Source organism: Gavia stellata, chromosome 19 (genome assembly GCF_030936135.1).
Source record: "Gavia stellata isolate bGavSte3 chromosome 19, bGavSte3.hap2, whole genome shotgun sequence".
Classification (NCBI taxonomy): domain Eukaryota; kingdom Metazoa; phylum Chordata; class Aves; order Gaviiformes; family Gaviidae; genus Gavia; species Gavia stellata.
The window spans coordinates 1,992,895-2,010,572 of NC_082612.1; the positions used below are offsets into that span (position 1 = coordinate 1,992,895).

Here is a 17,678-nt window from a genome sequence, read left to right on the forward strand (position 1 = left end):
AACACACGTAAAAACCCACCACCGAAAGGCAGCTAACGAGGCTGCTAGTCCCCGTGTAGCTAGAAGACCTCTCATGTTTCCACCATCAATTAAACATCCATTGCTTTATAATCAAGTTACCACAGCCGATGTTCTACCCAGCCACAGCAGCTCCTAACTTGATCCCAACTCTGTCCTCTATCCCGTAACACGCTTCTGTCGGAGAGAAATTTCAAGAACCTCACAGAGAAGTTTAAGTAAATGAACTGCGAACATCTGGAGTACATAGAGACATACCACTCTGCCTGAGCTGGTTAGAAATCGGTGTGGCCCAGGGGCAAGGAAACCCACTTCAGCAGAGCTACCTAAAATCCACAGCAGCTCACAGCACAGGCTGGCTCCACAAGCTCTCAGAAACCCCAAAGCACACACTGACTGATGGTTTTAATATTCATGAACTAGAATACCTTAAACGCACAAGAAAAAATAAGGCGTACGGTAATTGCCCAACAGAATCTTTGTAACTTTAAACTGATGCTGCCACTTGCTCACCGCTTGGTAACATATGCCTTGGAAGAACAAGCAAATGACAAAACGCTCGGACACACGAGTTTTAGGGACATACTCAGCAAAACCTGTGTTGGTTCTCAGCCCCCCCCCCGCCTTTTCTAGGCGGCGTGTTGGGGATCTTCCCCCAAGCACCTCTAAGAGACACGAAATCACCCCTCTTGCCAGGCCACCAAAGCGAGATTCATCAAAACAACCTTCGCCACACTCACGGGAAGCTTTGCTCCCACGACCAGGCTGTCCGCCGATTTTCCCGAGAGAGTCACGTTCGAAAGCAAAGAAAGAGCAAACACTTAGAAACTTGCTGAGGCTTTGAAACAGGGTTGTGGGGTTTTCCCCCTTAACTTTTGGGCTAAGGTTCAATGTGGGAGCAACGTGATGTCGTGGCGGCAGCAATGGCACAAGGATAAAAACAAAGATGCCTAACTCTTCTGTTTAGAGGCAGGAAGACCAGCTGGGAAGAGGAACCAAACCAGCTGGCAGGCTTGCTCTCATCAGCTGCTTGTCCCCAAAGGCTCAGGTCACCCCTTCTAAAGGACGGTGAAGGAGTGTATTGAATGTAAGATCAAAATCATGGTTGGAAAAGGACAGATTCTTCTGAAGTGTACCCAGCTAAACAGAGACGACCGTATACGAAGAACCTGCGCATTTCAGCAAATATTTTGTAGCAAAAGAAATTCCGCTAAGACATTAAAATTTTTTTCTGATCACTCTAGTAACCTGATTTTCTTACTCGCCCAGGTTGTTTCAGCATGTCCTTCCCGTGATGCCCTTCTAGCCTTACTCTTTCTTAGGACTCTTATGATCTTTGACTGCTCCTTTCTCCTCAGTAACGTGAGCCTGAGTTGTTATCTGAGCTTTCTTGGGGGCGGTGGTGCCTTTTCTAGTGTTCTTTCACTCTCTTCCTACATCTTTGCCTTTTTCTTCATTAACAGTGCCAACAGCCGTGCCAGAAACACGACAAAGGGAGCTGGCGAAGCCACCGTGAGCACTGCTCGTCTTCAAGCTTTCTCATACTTAAGATCTAGATTTTACTCTATTTGAAAACCAACACAACTTGGGTTTTTATTTTAAAAAAAGGTCGTATCTCAAAGCAAAACACTATAGTTATTTACTATATTGTATCATATTAAAAAATTAAGTATTTAGTAGAATTTTCTATCCATTTTTGCTGCCGGATGAGTAAGAAAAGTGCATGGGAATAGACGTATTTTTCATCATATTTGGAGTTTAACTCTTCATTCATGGCAAGCCCACTGTTGACTGTGGCTCCAAACATGGTGTATGCACGGCCTCTCCTGCCCCCTCCAACACCGTTACACCTGGACTGCAAAGTGTTGCCGTCAACATAGCGTCGCCTAAGGCAGCCTGTCACTGCAGAGTGGACATAAGCTCTGTGCCTTTGATCTAGAGATAGCTACCCCCGTTCCTGCACAGGGACGTGCATGGAGCCACTTTCTGACTTGAAAAGGGAGACCAGACAGAGGAAGACGTTCTGCTCCCTACACCTCGGGTCGTTCTGAGGGCTGTCTGCTCCCTGCGCAGGCAATGGGAAAGGCTCAAGTCTGGGAGCAGCACCGGAGGAGCCGACATAAGGGGAAGCCACCAGAAAGGAAAGCAGTGCTGGGACTTCGGTCACGATACAAGCAGCACTTCTAGAAATGCAGCAAAGCATCTGTTGTGTTACCGAACAGCGGGGCTCAAAACTGCGGGAAAGCGAGCTTAGAAGATGACCTATAAAGCTGTATTTATTCACCTCCAGCAATCCTTCCTGAGGCATCCAAATGGTATCCCAGGTCTAATTCCGCGCTCATCACCATTACACCAGAGTGCCGGAAGAAATCTACTGACCAGCATCCTTCTCATCAGCCAACTGCCAGGGTTACTCTCATTTATACGCCTTCTCCCAAAGCGCAGCTATAGCTTCATGCTAAAAATAGTTCCTTACAGCCTGAAGGTTATTCTTCTCCTCTCTGCACCCGTGTACTGTAATTGTACCACAGCGGACGTGAGCAGGCTCACAGGGCTCTGCAACAGGCATCATCTAGCTGGGAAAATATTAGCTAAGTCCAACTATGGAGAAAAGTCATCAATTGCTTCTGATTTGATAATGCGAAAACACTGCAGCAGCAGCTGAGTTTTAAAAAAATCAGCCTCTCCTGGCTCTTCCCTGCTATCTTCCTGGCACTTGAAATCTCTTTAGCCTGGCACAGGATTGCCTTTCTGCTCGGTTATTAAACTGGCTGAAGCAGACCTGCTGCACGGCAGCCCGATCTGAGCAGCGCTGCTCTTACCCCCAGCCTTCCCTCTCGCACCCGCAAAGCTCCCGCAGCCTCGGCCGCGCTGGCGGGGGGCACCGCTGCCCCCCTCTTACACGCACCCCTCTGCCCGGCTCGGCACTCAGGCTGTGTCCTCGCAACCGGGGAGGGATTTCCCAGTGTCCTCAGATCCGAGACGGCTTTGTTTGTAACTTCAGCAGCGGCAGAATTAATTTGAAGTTGGAGGCTTTTGAAAAACGCTGCCCCTAGCCGGTTGCCAGCCCCCCCGCCCCACCCTGGGCGGTCTTGGGAGATGCGCTGCGTTTGCCTGGCTAAGGGTGAATGGCGAGGGAGGATGTACTGCCAGAAACACCAACGGGGGTAACGCTGAACGGGGCTACGAATCCGTAACGAGCTTTGCCAGGCGACTCGAGGAGGTAGAAAAATGGAAAAAGTCTCATGAAAAGGCATGAATTACTGATTCAGCAGGAAGAAAACTGCTGGAACAATCCTACTCCTGCACACTTCAGTCAGGATTACCACCAGGGAAAATACTAAATAAGCATCAAGGAGCTCTGTGGAGGAAGCCTGGAAAAGTGCTACCAGTTCTTCCACGAATCGCCTTCTGGAGGAAAATGGAGATAAAAAAATAGCAGGAAGGTGCCAAATCCACAATAAACATTCAACTTTGCTGAAGAGGCTGGTTGCACGCTTACGCGCATTGCTGAACGAGTGTTGGCCCAAACCCAGGTGCCTTCCGGAACCAGAACCGACAAGCAGGATCTCGAGTCCTGCGGCTGACCGGCTCCCGAGGCCGAGGGGTCCGGCCCCTTCAGCCTCCCCCCTCTGCCCTGCCCATCAAACCAGCATGACTGATTTTGAAGAGCTATCATTATAGTGCGTTTTTTGCTCCAAATGAGTTTTGCAGCACTGCTCACCACTTTCTTAAATCATTTATCAGACAGGTGATGGGAAGGGCGCAGTCAGCACTTAAAATCCATTTTCAACCACTCCCCGAAGAAGCTTCAGAAAGATTCGAGTCCTCAGCAGCACCCGAGAGCAGGGAAGGAGGGAGGGAAGGAGGAAAGAAGGCTGCGCAGCTGGAAGCACTATATTCACTCTCCCTGCACTCTGCTAAATTGAACATGGTTCCAACCTGACCACTAATGTTACATCGAAGGCCACGGATCTCCAGCGCTGCACTGGCAAAAAGGCACGGCAACCTGAAAATCACAACTTCCCTTAAACGAATTTCAACACTCTGTTATCATCAGCATCACTTAAGATTTATCAGAAATAATAATATCAGGAAAAAATCAATTCCTAAGTACACACGGCTTTTATTGCACCTGCTCGTTTGCTCTCAGGCACGTTACGGTGCTGCAGACTGTCTGCCTTGCCCTCCCACAGATGCTGCCTCCCCTGCGGAGGAGACTGCTGCACAGCCTGCGAGGCAGCTCCCCGCCGCTGCAGCTCCCAGCCCGAAGCGCGGGTGTAAAGGAATGGCAAGAGGCCAGCTCGCAGGCCTGGGAGGTGGGAAGGAGCAGCCGCAGTCACCGGGGCCAAGAGAGCGCCCAGGTTAGTTATGTGCCCCTGGACCTCCTGGCAAGATATTAAAAAACAATTTCAGGGACCAAGTCGGACTGATTTTCACAGAAATCACAGAATCAGTACGGTTGGAAAAGACCTGTAAGATCATCAAGTCCAACCACCACCCCAACCCCACCATGCCCACTCAACCATGTCCCACAGTGCCACGTCTACACGTTCCTTGAACACCTCCAGGGATGGTGACTCCACCACCTCCCTGGGCAGCCTCTTCCAAAATTTTTCCTAAATCACTCAGCATCAAATATTTTGTAAAGGATGGAAAGCTTCCTTTTTTTTTGGGAGCATCCAGCACAACCAAGAGCATAGCTGCCCAACAACCAAGAGCACGAGAAGATGAGAAGGAGCACTTGGCTGAACAAACTCATGGCTCGTGCCCGTGACTCCTGGCACACTCCGCAAAGTACTTTGCAGGCTTGTCCAAGGCAGGACAACACCCAAGGCAAGTGGAAACTCCATTAAATGAGGCATTAGGTGAAGCATCAGAAACACAAAGCTAACCAAAAACCCATGATACAGCACTACAATTGGAACTAGAGAAGCCCTTCAGCTAGTCACATTACTGCAATGATGCTCCAGGCTCTGCCGAACAGCCTCCAAGGAACATGTAGGCACTGATCTCTGGAAGAACCTGTCTGCTCTTACGGATCACAGGCGTATTTTATCACCCCTAGCCTAAGGAAGAGTTACCAAGCAAAAACCTCCGGCTGCGTCAGCTGGAGTTCAGGTAAAACACACCAGCTGTTCCGAACAGCCTCCTTTGAAATTGAGGTTACAAGCCTATGAAAGCTTGAAATCTACTGCTCTTTGGGGACCGAGTTCTGCAGCGTGCCATATGGCAGCGGCAACTACCTCTGCCTTTGCACGGGACACCTCAATGAATTGAGCGCCGTGATCAACGCCTGTTGACTTTGGCTACTCACTCGATTAGCGTCACTTGGATTTAAACGCCAGCTGCATGGGGAGAGTAGTCCCAATTAGTTGAGATGGGACACAGCTGGTCCATTCATATGCCATTTTATACCTATTTTACACAACGTGAAGCTTTTGCAGTTACGCCCTGTTTGAAAAATGAGCCATAAAGTGAAAGAAGGGCTGGGACAAAAGAAAACCTGTTAGTGAAATACTCCTTCAGAGACAGTTTTTGTCCCATATACAGACCCTTCGAAAGCGGAGATAACACCATAATTCATTTGAGCTTTTCTGCTATGGGTAGAGCAGCTGCCTTTATGGGATATCACCACTGTCCTCACTTGATAGCACCTGCCGAGTTTGCAGCAGGGAAGCCCCCACATGCTTACAGCAAAAGGAGAAAGAAAAGAAAAATGTTATTCAGGTCTAATACCATTACATAGATACAGCAGACAACTAATAATCCCTGTCTCATCCTTAGCAATACCAATAAAACAAAATCAGAATGAAAGGGCCGTCCACTGACTTCACCTAAGGAAGCTATAAACAGACACTAACTTCATAACCCGCCTTCCTCCAGCCACGCAGGGGCTGAAGCACAAGATTGAACTCCCCTTCCTGGTAGCAGCATTTAGTTGCTATTGGCATTGGAACTGAGTGACCAAAGCGAACGCCACTGGCATGAGAAATTGAGAATGCTATCTATCTGGCCAATATCAAAAATACAGTTTCCAGGCTTTTGCCGAGAAGCCCAGGAAGGCGGCTTTTGGCAGTCCCGCTCTGGGAAAGCAAAGTTACCAGGGCTACCCTGTGCAGCGCGGGAGATGTTCCACCCCTCCACCTCTTCTTTATGCCCTTCATCACTTTACAGATCTCCCTCCTCCTCCCCAAGCCACGCTTTTTCAAGCTGAAGACCCCTAGATTATATTTAGCATTTCCAACAGAGTCCATTCCAACCCGCTCTTTTTCTAAGAGCACATACCATTTCTAAGGTCACCACAGTCAACGACCTCCAGCATCGCGCTATTAAAAACAGCCAGCGCTCGATGCGGGGCCGACGCGGAAGGGAGGAATCCATGCGAAGGTCAGGGTATGATCTGGCCGCAGGCTCTGGCTCCCGCTTAGCTCACGCTGCAGTAAAACTCAAACTCGCTAAATGCAGCTCTTCCCCCCTCAAAGTACGGCAAAACCTGAGCATTCAAAACAAACAGAGATGGTACAGATTACCATCCCGAGCCTAACCGCATACGCTGTGCTTTGTGTAACTAAAGGAAGGCTTAACGGGCCCTGATCACAGGGAAAAGGGACCCAGTTCCCCAAAGTCCTGGTACACCAAAGCCAAGCGCAACACGGGGGATCACCATGCCCGAGAGCATGAACAAAGGCTGGGGGGAAGAAACCCCTCCGCAGGTCCGGGGGGCGGGAAGAAGAGGCGAGGGCTGCATTATTTCACAGAGGCCATTTAAAAATTCACTCTATCTTCTGTTTACTCTGCGTAGGGGTATGTGTGCTCACCCCATCGCAGCATCGTATTTCATCACGGGGTTCCCACACTTGAGCACAGACACAGAGAGCTTTTGTGCTTTAGAAAGGTTAATTCCCCCAGGAATTTCAATCTGCCTCTGCCTCTCTCTTTTTCTGTATCTGTTGGCATATACGTTTAAGATGACCCTCCCATAAATTACCCTGCGAACGCTTACCTCAACAGATACCTTCAACGCTCTGTGTTCTGTCTATGCACAGAACTCCATTCCCCGGGAATGCTTTAGAGGTGCACTGCTAATACACCGCGGGGAGAAATGATGCAAGCAAAACTGCCCTCTGCATCAAGTAAAAAGGCCCAAGTAAATGAAATTCCAGTTAACTAAACTTCCTAGAAACTTCTCCTTTCCTTCAGAAAGGTGGCGGTGATCTGTACTCAAAGACAGTGATTTTCATTTGAGCTCCATGCAGTGAAAGCAGGTCATCCAGGCTGAGAGATCTGAAAATTAGGAATGTCTGCTTGTGACTGCGGAGATGAGATGTTCAAACAGGAAAAGCAGCAAATCGCTCCCACCGTTAATCACTGGACTTCACTCCGAACAGCGGGATCCCATCCGCACCCTCCCCGTCCATCGGTCCCCCAGGAAAGGCAGGAGGGTTTCTCTCACCAAGGCCAATTTCTTTTTCAACTTTAGAGCTGGCTTTGGCACAGATTCCCTGTTGATATGGAAACACCGGTTTGAATAAACAGTGCGCACACCACAACAAATAAGAAGGGTTTTGTGCCTCTCTCTGAGTGACCACATTCATTCAGAGCCGGTTCTTGTCCCACATACAAACCCTTCGAAAGTGGAGATAACGCCAAGTCAGTAAACTCCCTTTATATCAACATATACTCATTTTCTATACGCTATTGCATCAGCTCAGTAATAACAGGTCCCTGATAAAACAGATTTGCTTTAAATGTCCCCTTTATTTTACATACTAAGCATTAAAGAAGTCCTAGCGATTCGGCCATTCGGAGCTGCCAAGGACATTTTAACAGAGCACAACCAAAGGATGTCTCACAGGAGGAGGGACAGAAGTGGGAACAGCAGCGGGAACTTCCCCAGCTTCCTACGGTCCACTTGCACTATGGCAACCGAGGGGCTGATAAAGGCTGTGCTTGACTCTTCTCAATCACTTTCCTTCACAGATAAAGCTGAAAAAATAATTTTAAATATTTTCAAATTATTAAGACTACAGGAATCAAGAGCTAACGTACGATCATGGCTTCAACACCATAAATGACCGACCATCCCCTGGGCATGGCAAAGAGGATTAAAACCTTGTCCTCCCCAAAAGATGGCTCTAACGGAGAAGGGATGCGGCTGCAGGCACGGTGCGGTTTGCGATGTCTTGCATGGGACAGGCAGAATGAAACTTCAAGTTACGCTGCCAAAGGAGAGCTCAGCCCAAACATGGCTTAAACAAGACTAAGTACAAGCAAGGCCACTAATATTTCCACAGATTAATCATGTGGGGATGCTTTTATAAACATCCTCCCGAAGCACGTGTGACTCACATACTGCAACTACAGGCCAGTGTGTGGCAGCGTAGTTTGAAACTGGCTAAAAAGCTCAAACCCGCACAGAAAATCCTATCTTGGTGTGCACTGAAAATAAGAGAGAACGGAGAGGTAATACTAGCAAAACGCCCAGGCAGCACCGGGCAAGCAGCCGTTGTTCTCTGTACCGGCAGCAGAATGGACGGCGAAGAGCCGGGTGATCAGGAGGACAAAGCCAACCTTCCGGATGTAGGCGTGATCCACACGTAGAAGTTTCGCCAGCATAGCCATACCCGTCAGCGGTGCGGAAAACCCCCCCATCTCTTGGCGTACGCAGCTCGTACCAGCAAAAACATCACTTCTCATCAGCACAGGTCACCCAGGTGGGTGCTTCCAGCTGGTATAGGCTGTGGGTCTGCCACGCGGACTTGCCAGCACGGCGTAATTGCGCTAGCAATCCCTTTCTCTTGCAGACTAGCCTTTAATAAAAATCAGATGGGAGTGTGGGACACCCCCAGCAACAAGGAGTGAAGTTTGGGACGCCCCTGTGCAGACCTTCACCTGACCCCCGGCAGACTGAACCGCTGCCGCTGCCCGGCGCTCTTCTTCCATACCCCCGTTGTGGGCACCCTCTTCCACAAAAGGCCGCCTGCAAGCCGGCAGGAGTTCTGACAAGAGTGATCCCAACTAGGAAGTGGCCGAGAGACAGAAATATATCAGAAAAGCTTATTTGCATTAACTATATAGAAGATTTATAACTTGGCTAAGATGCACCTAAACCAGCAGAAGCATTACATCTTTTCTAACTGTATCTGGTTGAACAATCTCCATGTACGTACGCGTGTACATCCCCCTCATCTTCCCCAGGTTTGGTGGAGAGCCCACCAGGAGCACCCGCTTTTTCTAGACCCATCTCTGCTGTGGACCAGATTAGGGTAAACCACAAGGTTGTCTTTTTTGACAGCTCAATAAACCTTCACTAGGTCTTTCAGTTCGGTGTTATTCAATACGGTGTTGGAGAAATATGTGGGCAAACAGCATGACCTTCAAGAGCTGGAGGAATTCTCCTGCCACGAGAAGCCCGGGTCTTTCAGACACCGCTCCGGTACCACTGATCTATCTGGCAATAGAAAGCTCGGGGCCCCGGAGAGAGCAGGGAGCCTAGACGCTGATTTATTAATTGGAAAACAGAAAAGAAAAATGGATTGTCCAAAAGCGCCGCTGTCTCTGCTTATCTAGCTGCAAATGACCAGTACATTAACTGCAGCCAACACCTCATAAAATAGACAAACGAAGGCAAATCATATCTCCGCACTGCCACCTCAGAAGCAGTGTTCTGCCAACACAAATACAATCACAGAATCACTAAGGTTGGAAAAGACCTGTAAGATCATCAAGTCCAACCATCAATGAAAGGGAACAAACCTCCTCTTCCCTAATTATCCCTACAAACTGCCAAAAACATCAAACAAACCCAAAGCAAAAACATGATAAAACAGCAAAATCGGAATTCGGTGGCCTTTATTGAAGCTATTTATCATCAGAGTGAGTTGGGTCAGGGCCCTGGCACCTTCTGCAAGACACTCAGGATGCTGAACCAGTCTCTTCTGCAATCTCAGTGTAATACGGTACGACGAATCAGGCCGTCGTTCTCGTGGCAGAGAGGAGCCGGTTCACACAAATCACCTGACTTCAATACTCATAAATAATACACTCTTAACCACGCGCGGCTGCTTGGATGCTCAGCACTGCTGACAGATCCAAGAGTGGCAGGAGGAACGAATCAAAAGCCTTTTGTTAAGCTTCCCACACAGGCTGGAGGCGGAAAGGGAAGACTTCCTTTGGAGCTCCCCTTTTTGTTTTTCCGTTGTTACACCTCCTGCAAGACAGCATGTTTATCGAGCGTGGCAAGGAAAATGGGAATGAAAGCTTCCTTCCCCTCTTCACTTCTTCCCCCCCAAACCTTTGCCTCTTGGAGACATTATTCAATATCCTGTTATGGCTTTTTATCCCTCGAGCTCAGCTGGGAACCTGATGGGCAAAATCTTTGGAACACTTTGGTGATCGCCAGCAGATCCAAATGCCCCGAAATAACAACGTAAGAGTAAATCAAGGCTGAACGTCTCCTGGACAAAATGCACATACTTTTGCTCAACCAGACATTCCGGCTCGCTGCTGCCTGCGGATGCTCTCTACAATCTGTTCTAGGCAGGCGAACTCTGTACCGACAGCACAGCCGCTTCGGCGAAGCTCTGGTGTCCACACACTGTGCTGCCACTGACTGTAACCGGCTCTGCACTATCAAAATTAACAATAAAACACTGTCCCATTCGTTTCCCTTTCCACAGACCACCAGTCGTGAGAACCAGCCTACCAAGCGCAGCCGCTATATGCAGTCGAGGCAGGGGGGCACTGTGTTTTGTCTGTCGCAGGTACGTGAGATCCGAATCAATATTATCGATGCAACTTCTGTGATGAGTAAGCCGCAGTTCAAGATCTTCTGCAAACTCTGCATTTTGGTAACTGTCCCCTTCCTCTTGTTTCAGCTTTACAATCATTCGCTTTCCATAAATCAAAGGGGAAAAAGAGTAACACGACATTTTTAATTTAGCAGACATCCCAACCTTACAAGTAACCCAGGACTTTATTACTTTCAGATTTCCGCATCATTTTACGATTTCAGGCAGTCTTATTCTGATGGCAACGTTACTTCATCCAGTCTCAAATATAAGGAAGAGAATTACACAAAGCCAATGAACATGTTCTTACTCCACCGTTTTCCACGAAGCAATCTCTCCTTTGCTAAAGCTGCTAATCTAACTGCTTATCACACGTCCGTAAACACCTTATGTCAGAGGGGAAAGAGAGATGAAAGAAACAGACATTTAAGTTATGGCAAGATTTGTTTGGGATTTTTTAGTGAACAGCAGTCCACTGAAATCGTTTTCAGAGGACAAGTCCACAGTAAAAATTAGCGCAATGATCTTAAAATTACGAAAGAACAAGCCAACCACATAGGTCTTACATACTGCAGCAAGTTGGCTGCAGAGCACCGGGTTTGCACCTCCAGCCCCCGCTCCAAGCAGCGCTTGCCCCAGCCCTCGAGCGGCCGGGCCGTCAGGCAGGGCAGGGAGCAGATCCAGACGAAAGTTATATATAAAATATATATATATATATATTTATAAATGCTGTCATAAAATTACTAGGGCCAGGGCCGGTCATATGTAGAGAGCAAAGGCCCATGGAGAACCTTTTGGGCAAGCCCCATCCGTGCGTACAGCCTGCGTGTCTCTGCCCCTTCCTTGCCTTTCAGCCAGCGAGCCTCTTCCCCTTCCCCTCTAGCCGATGGCTCTTTGCCCTGGCCGGGAGGGAACGCGCAGCACTATTTCGGCTGCTCCTTTGGAAAGAGCTCAAGCATCCTCTGTCCTTTCCTGACTCCAGCCTTTTCCAAGAGGGATCCCAAGTTCATTTTCTTTGTGAAAGAGCTTAATGGTTACCCAGTAAGAAGATTAACTCTAAGAAGTGTATTAAGAAGGCAAAGAGTATGAGAAAAACAAAACAAAAGCAAGATCAAAGTAAATCCAAAGTAAGCATAAAACCATCCCTTCCGTGAGGGTAGAGGAACCAACCTCACAACGCTTAATACAGGTAAATCTGAGTGCTATCTATGATTTTAATAAAACCTCCTCTCTTGTTATTGCCACTGGCTGTACTCGTGTCAGAGTGTTTGGGGACCACTGCAAATGTTGTCCCTTATCCTCAGTGCTGCCTGTCTTCTAACTCATCTTTGCCATCTGTGAGAAAGCCGCTGAGATGAACGGGACATCAAACCAGGTTCAGCGCTGTGTAGCCAAGCAAAGCCCGGCTCCTTGTTATACAGAGGTTTCAGACACGGGAAAGATGAGGGTTCTTCTCTTCTCTCGCTCCTCTTGATCGCTTACTGTTCCTCTGTCCCTGGAGAAGGGCAACCCAACTGGCACCATCTCCATCGTGCACTCTCCTTTCAACACCGGCATCTTTCCTGATTTCTCTGCAGGGCAGAACGAAACAGGCCCTTGCAAACCTCAGGGAGGGCATCCTCCGGGAGGATTCGCTGGCAGATCTTCAGGGAAAACCTAAGCGTGTCCAGTGCTCTCTAGTGCGCTCCACTGCCGTGCCCTCGGCTAGATCCCAAGCAATTTTAACACCTCTTCGCCCTGCTGTGACAGAAGCACCCACCTCACCCAGGTGCTGCCGCAGCACAGATGTATGAAAGCATAAATGCAGCTGTCCTAGCTTAAGCCTCTTCGCAGCGTTATCTATGTTAGCAAGGCTGCTTCTGCAGCTAGCGAGGCAACTGGCCACGAGGCAACCAGCCCACCTGAAACCTGAACCGACTCCGCAATTCCAGCTCTCCGCAGGGACTGAAAAATAAGCTCAGGAGACCAGGCTCGACAACAGGCACCTTGAAGAAGTGCCTATCTTTGGAGGGATCAATCTGGGCTTTCACCTTTGTAGCTGAGGTCCCAGCTGCTTACTGCCCCTTAATTGGATTATCTAAAAAAACCCACCACAACCCAAGCCACCAGCAAGCAGCCTGGCGCAGGTGGCCACGCTGGAGCACTGCTGCCAGTAACAGGCCAGCTCCAAGAGGAGGGAGAAGTGGCCAAGTGTATTAGCTAACACGGCAACACATGCCACCCTTCTGCACAGAGCCTTCCCCCTCCCGGAGCATCCTCTTCTGACCTGCTCCAGGCTTGGTTTGTTGTCTCTAACCTCAAAGGCTGTCCTTGGAAACCACCAGTTGTTGCAAACATGGAATTGAATGGAAGAATTCAGTACTCACCGGTGGTGAGGCAACCGCAGTATGCCAAGAGATCTGCGCCTGGTTTGGCTCCACAGAGAACGATCCCAAACAAAGAATCATCAGGATCATACAACAGGAGACACCAGTTTTCAACTCGGACCTTACAACATCAAAAGGAAAGGAGCAGGGAAGCCACAGCCCAGGACCTGCCTGTTTTTCCAAAAGTATACGACGGGAACTGCTGCTAAGCAGAGACAGAGCATCTCAGGATGGAGAAAGTTAAATATCACGGGGGTTGGAGGCTGGTAGTTGGGTAAGACGACTTTCCCAGGTAGGCTGAAAGCAGGTACGGCTGCTTCAAAACGTCACAGCTGCTTCCAGCCAGATGAGCACACAGGGCAAGAGCTGTCCTAAGGCACAGTCCCGTGTCCCTCTCCACGTTGTCGCGTGGGTGACAATCACAAAACCCACACTGCCAACCTAAAAAAGGGAGGGCTTGATGGCATACCGCAACCACAAAGCGCTGGCCACCAGCACTGCTCCACGAAGAGAAAGAGATAGAGACAGAAACAAAAAGAAGTAAAAGGCTAAAATCTTCTGAGGAGCACATCACAGTTTGAAGAGAGAGCATCCAGAACCTCTACTTCAATTTTACTTAGGTGTCTTTCTGCTCAGTAAGAACCTACTGAAACACAGATTAAAGGAGTATTCTGGCTAGAATGTCGCTACACTGTTAATTGCACCATTCCAATTAGCATTAAAGGTTGCAGAACTGAAAATTAAGGATGTAGGTAGGCAGGAAAGTTATTGAAGGTATACAGCAGTTTGTTCAAAGCCTTTCTTCCTTTAAAACACGGGCACGCAATACTCTATCTTTGCAAAAATAGCGATCGAAGAAAGAGCTTAGGTCCCAGTCCTGCTCCAAGCAACTGTTATAAACTGACTTCAGCCTGTCGCAGTTCTCGTACACACACAAATAAATAAAAATTGGAATAGCCTCCTTCTCCAGCAGACTCATACTTCACTATACGGCCTCATTAACTGTCAAGCTTCCAGATGGGAGACCAAAATAATGAAAGCCAGAGTCACTCTGCCGTCAAGACAAGAAAATCTGTTCTCTTTCCACCTCCTGTTGTCGTAACACGATGGATTATTCCTTGGCCTCCTGTACAGCATGCTAAGCTCTGCTCAAGAAAGTTGCCAGGCATCACCACAATTTCACAAACTTTATCAAGACAGGAGTTTCAGTCAATCAGTAACGAAAAGTGAGATCTAACGTGATTTCTCAGGCCAGCTTCGAAAGGCGTACGGTACAAGGGTTCCATTGTGCAAAGTTCATCAGCAGGACACGGGCTAATTAACTAAGCGGCTTTTTGGAACTAGTTAGTTTTCAAGTAACGGTTTTCACTACAAACAGTCAGGCATTATCTACATTGAAAGTGAAAAAACTTTGGAGCGCACTTCCAAACTGCATTTATTAACAGATTTCACTATTAGCACTACCGAAACATCTATTTTTATAGCCAATTCTACACAAAAAGTCTATTGTCTGTATGTGTCCAGAGACATTTCAGCAGGGGGGTCAACTGAGACCGCTTGCACTACTGAGATCTACAGAGCCTGCTGCAACATTCAGACCTAGTTTTCTGCTAGTCTGTCTGTAAGACCCCAATTATAATGTGATTAAAAAGATAAAACAGAGCAGTCTTTCCAATGAAAAAACCCTATTATACAAAGCTACTCTCTCCCCAGGTGTGGCTGCAGATATTAAAGGAAGCAGGTATTTTGTACAACCAACCAACTAATATAGATGTATGCTACAACTCTGAATGACGCTGAGGTCAGTGCAAAACACATTGCTCCCCTTCTCTTTCTGTGAAAGCATTATTTATTTATATAAATATATATCCGTTTATTTTTTAAGTATTTAATTCCTCTGAACTCACTTTTCTACATCGATTATGTTGCTGTGTCCCTTTAAGGCAGAGTTGCACTTACAGAAGATTGCAACCAGCCATCACTTGAAGGACTAGAGTCATTCTCAGCTGGCCAGCATTACTGCCTTACCCAAATAATTTTCCAAAGGAACTCTCATTTGCATTCAGAATGACCATGGGACTAGAGAACGCTGAAAGACACGGAAAAAAAAAGATTCTCCGAAAGAAACAGACACGCTTTGAGAATAACCCACTTTCTGAACCAAGACAAAGGTTTTTTTGAAATTTGCACAGAGATCTTATTCAGACGCCAGTTTTCTAAGAGTTGAAATAAACTCACCCCTCAGACTCTTCAACTCTCACAAAGGACGAGAACGCTCACAAAGACAGCCCATCGGACATACTGCAAACATTACCCTAGTCTAAGAAATTGGTCGAATTCGTGGAGACTTGGCACTGAAGGCCAATTTTATTATGCATCTCCATTTTGGAGCTGTTCTTCCACGGTTACCTGTCAGCGCCGTTGCCTTTCTGAAGCGATGCACAGTTGCACAGGGCGAGGTACCATCTTCTGTTCCACTGGCCGCTGTAGCAGGGACGCATTCCCCTGACTGCTCCTGACCTACCCCATGGCCCTTGCGAACACTCGCCCTGGAATGCTGCAGGACCTTAGCTCCTGGACAGACCCTTGCTGAAACCCCTGAAGACCCTCTTCTCAGCAGGAAGAGGATCCAAAATACATCAACATCTAGATATTTTCCCTCCTTTCTCATGGGTATCAGCAAGATGCCATGTATGTGGTGTCACTTGCTTCAGGCCTTCCAAGCGTTAACCTGCTGTTTTCAAGGGCTGGTGCTTAAAAAGAAGAGGATCCAGTCACAGGACTTGGAAATACTCTACTCACCTCGTTCACGCTCTTCTTCTGCTTCAGTTGTATGCTACAGAGCCTCTTTCCCCCTCAACCAGCTCTTAACCATAGACATGACCAAGCCAAGTTGGAATCTGAAGCTTACCTGGTCTTTCTCAGGCTTGTCAGAGATGTCGTTCAGACTGGTGGAAGTCAGGTTTCTGTGAGCCATGGCTGGGCTGCCTGTAAGAACAATGTCGACAGCAATTAAAGCACCTGTTTCGATCCAGTCAGTAGAACACAGAGGCTCAGGCTACAGCAACACCTTTCCTTGCACAAGGGAGGTTGATGTGGGCAATTTAAGACCCTGACAGGCTGCTTTCTGTGACTTCACGTGGCACATGGGATATGAAGATCCTAACGCTTCATCATCTCTGACCCACAGCGTTCCCGTGACTCTCAGGACAGCAAAAGAGTCTAAGGACTTTCCCTAATTCCTGCCTGTGGGAGAAAAAGCAAAGCAGCAATGGGCTGCTGATGCTGCTGGGTCACCCAGGACCCAGTCACAAACCCATCCCTCAACAGGGCTGGGACCCTCGTGGTCAATCCCACCTGCAAACCCCTGCCTCAGCTCTCCCACATAGATGGCATCTGCCCTACGCTCCCCAGCATCCCGGGCTTTGGTACGCAGCTCACGCAGCGAGGGAGGTTGGCAGCTCTTGGTCCTTCGACACAGCCAAGAATAAAAATCTACCTTTCTTCATGTAAGCTCATTAACTAACCTCATGAACCGTAAGCATTTTACTGATTAAAACAACGTGTGCACCACATTGATCCAACCTTAGTGATTCTGTGATAGCCCAAAACTCACCTATTCCTGACACCAGATACCCCAGCGAGATGAAGAAAACCCCCACAGGCGAAGAGCTGATGCAGTTCACCTCCGTTTCTTTTTCAAAGACCGACTGTTCGTCTGTAAACCTGACATGCTGGCATTCAAGCCCTGCAAAGCAGCTAGTAAGGAGCTGTTTGCTCCCTTATGGACTACTTATCCTCCTTATTTTCGTGTTCTCAGAAACTAGCAGAACACATGGAAATAGTTGTAAAAAACTTGGAAAAAAGACCCGTGATTTAAGAATTCAGTTCTACAATCCCACTAAAAGCATTTATAGTTAAAACTGAAGAAACCCAGAAATAGCTATAATTGTAAAAGAAGAAAAATAATTAAAAAAAAAAAAAAGACTTCTGGGATGGATACAGTATCATAAAGCACAGCGGTCAGTATGCCTTTTTTTAATTATTCGGAAATTTTCCCATCCCTTCTCACTCACGCTCACAGGAACCAGAAGCACAGCAACAGGAGCTGTTATCACAGAGTTTCTGACCGTGAACGTAACTGGAAAGACAGAAAATACTTAAAAAGAAATGTCACTGAGGCATTTCCCAGCTTAGGCTATATTTCGAGACAATATTGATTAAAATTATGCTTTGATATTCATACCAGAATGGAAGTCCAACTTTCCAGTGTTCATCAGCTCCCAGTGCAAATAAGCTCTATAATAAAACGGCACACTGAGCGAAAAAAGGAATAGCAAGTAAAAGATCTGGGCTCCCAGAGTTGGGTTTTCTTTTCAACGTATTCAACGTACGTGGAGGCAGACTTAAAGCACTCTTTCTTACGAGCCACTTGGAATCGCCATATACCTGCTGTGTGTTATTGCCACATCCAGGAATGTCAACACAGCAAAAGCCAAGC

General features: G+C 47.7%; 1 protein-coding gene across 3 annotated transcripts in view; it reads right to left on the reverse strand.

Annotated features, from left to right (window-relative positions):
- Positions 1–17,678, reverse strand: part of SLC4A4 (solute carrier family 4 member 4) — a 163,053-nt gene that overhangs the window by 58,036 nt on the left and 87,339 nt on the right. For all 3 annotated transcript variants that reach the window (XM_059826954.1, XM_059826955.1, XM_059826956.1), the window contains exon 6: positions 16,089–16,165. In XM_059826954.1, coding sequence (XP_059682937.1) covers positions 16,089–16,165 — 77 coding nt within the window. The remainder of the gene's footprint in view (positions 1–16,088; positions 16,166–17,678) is intronic.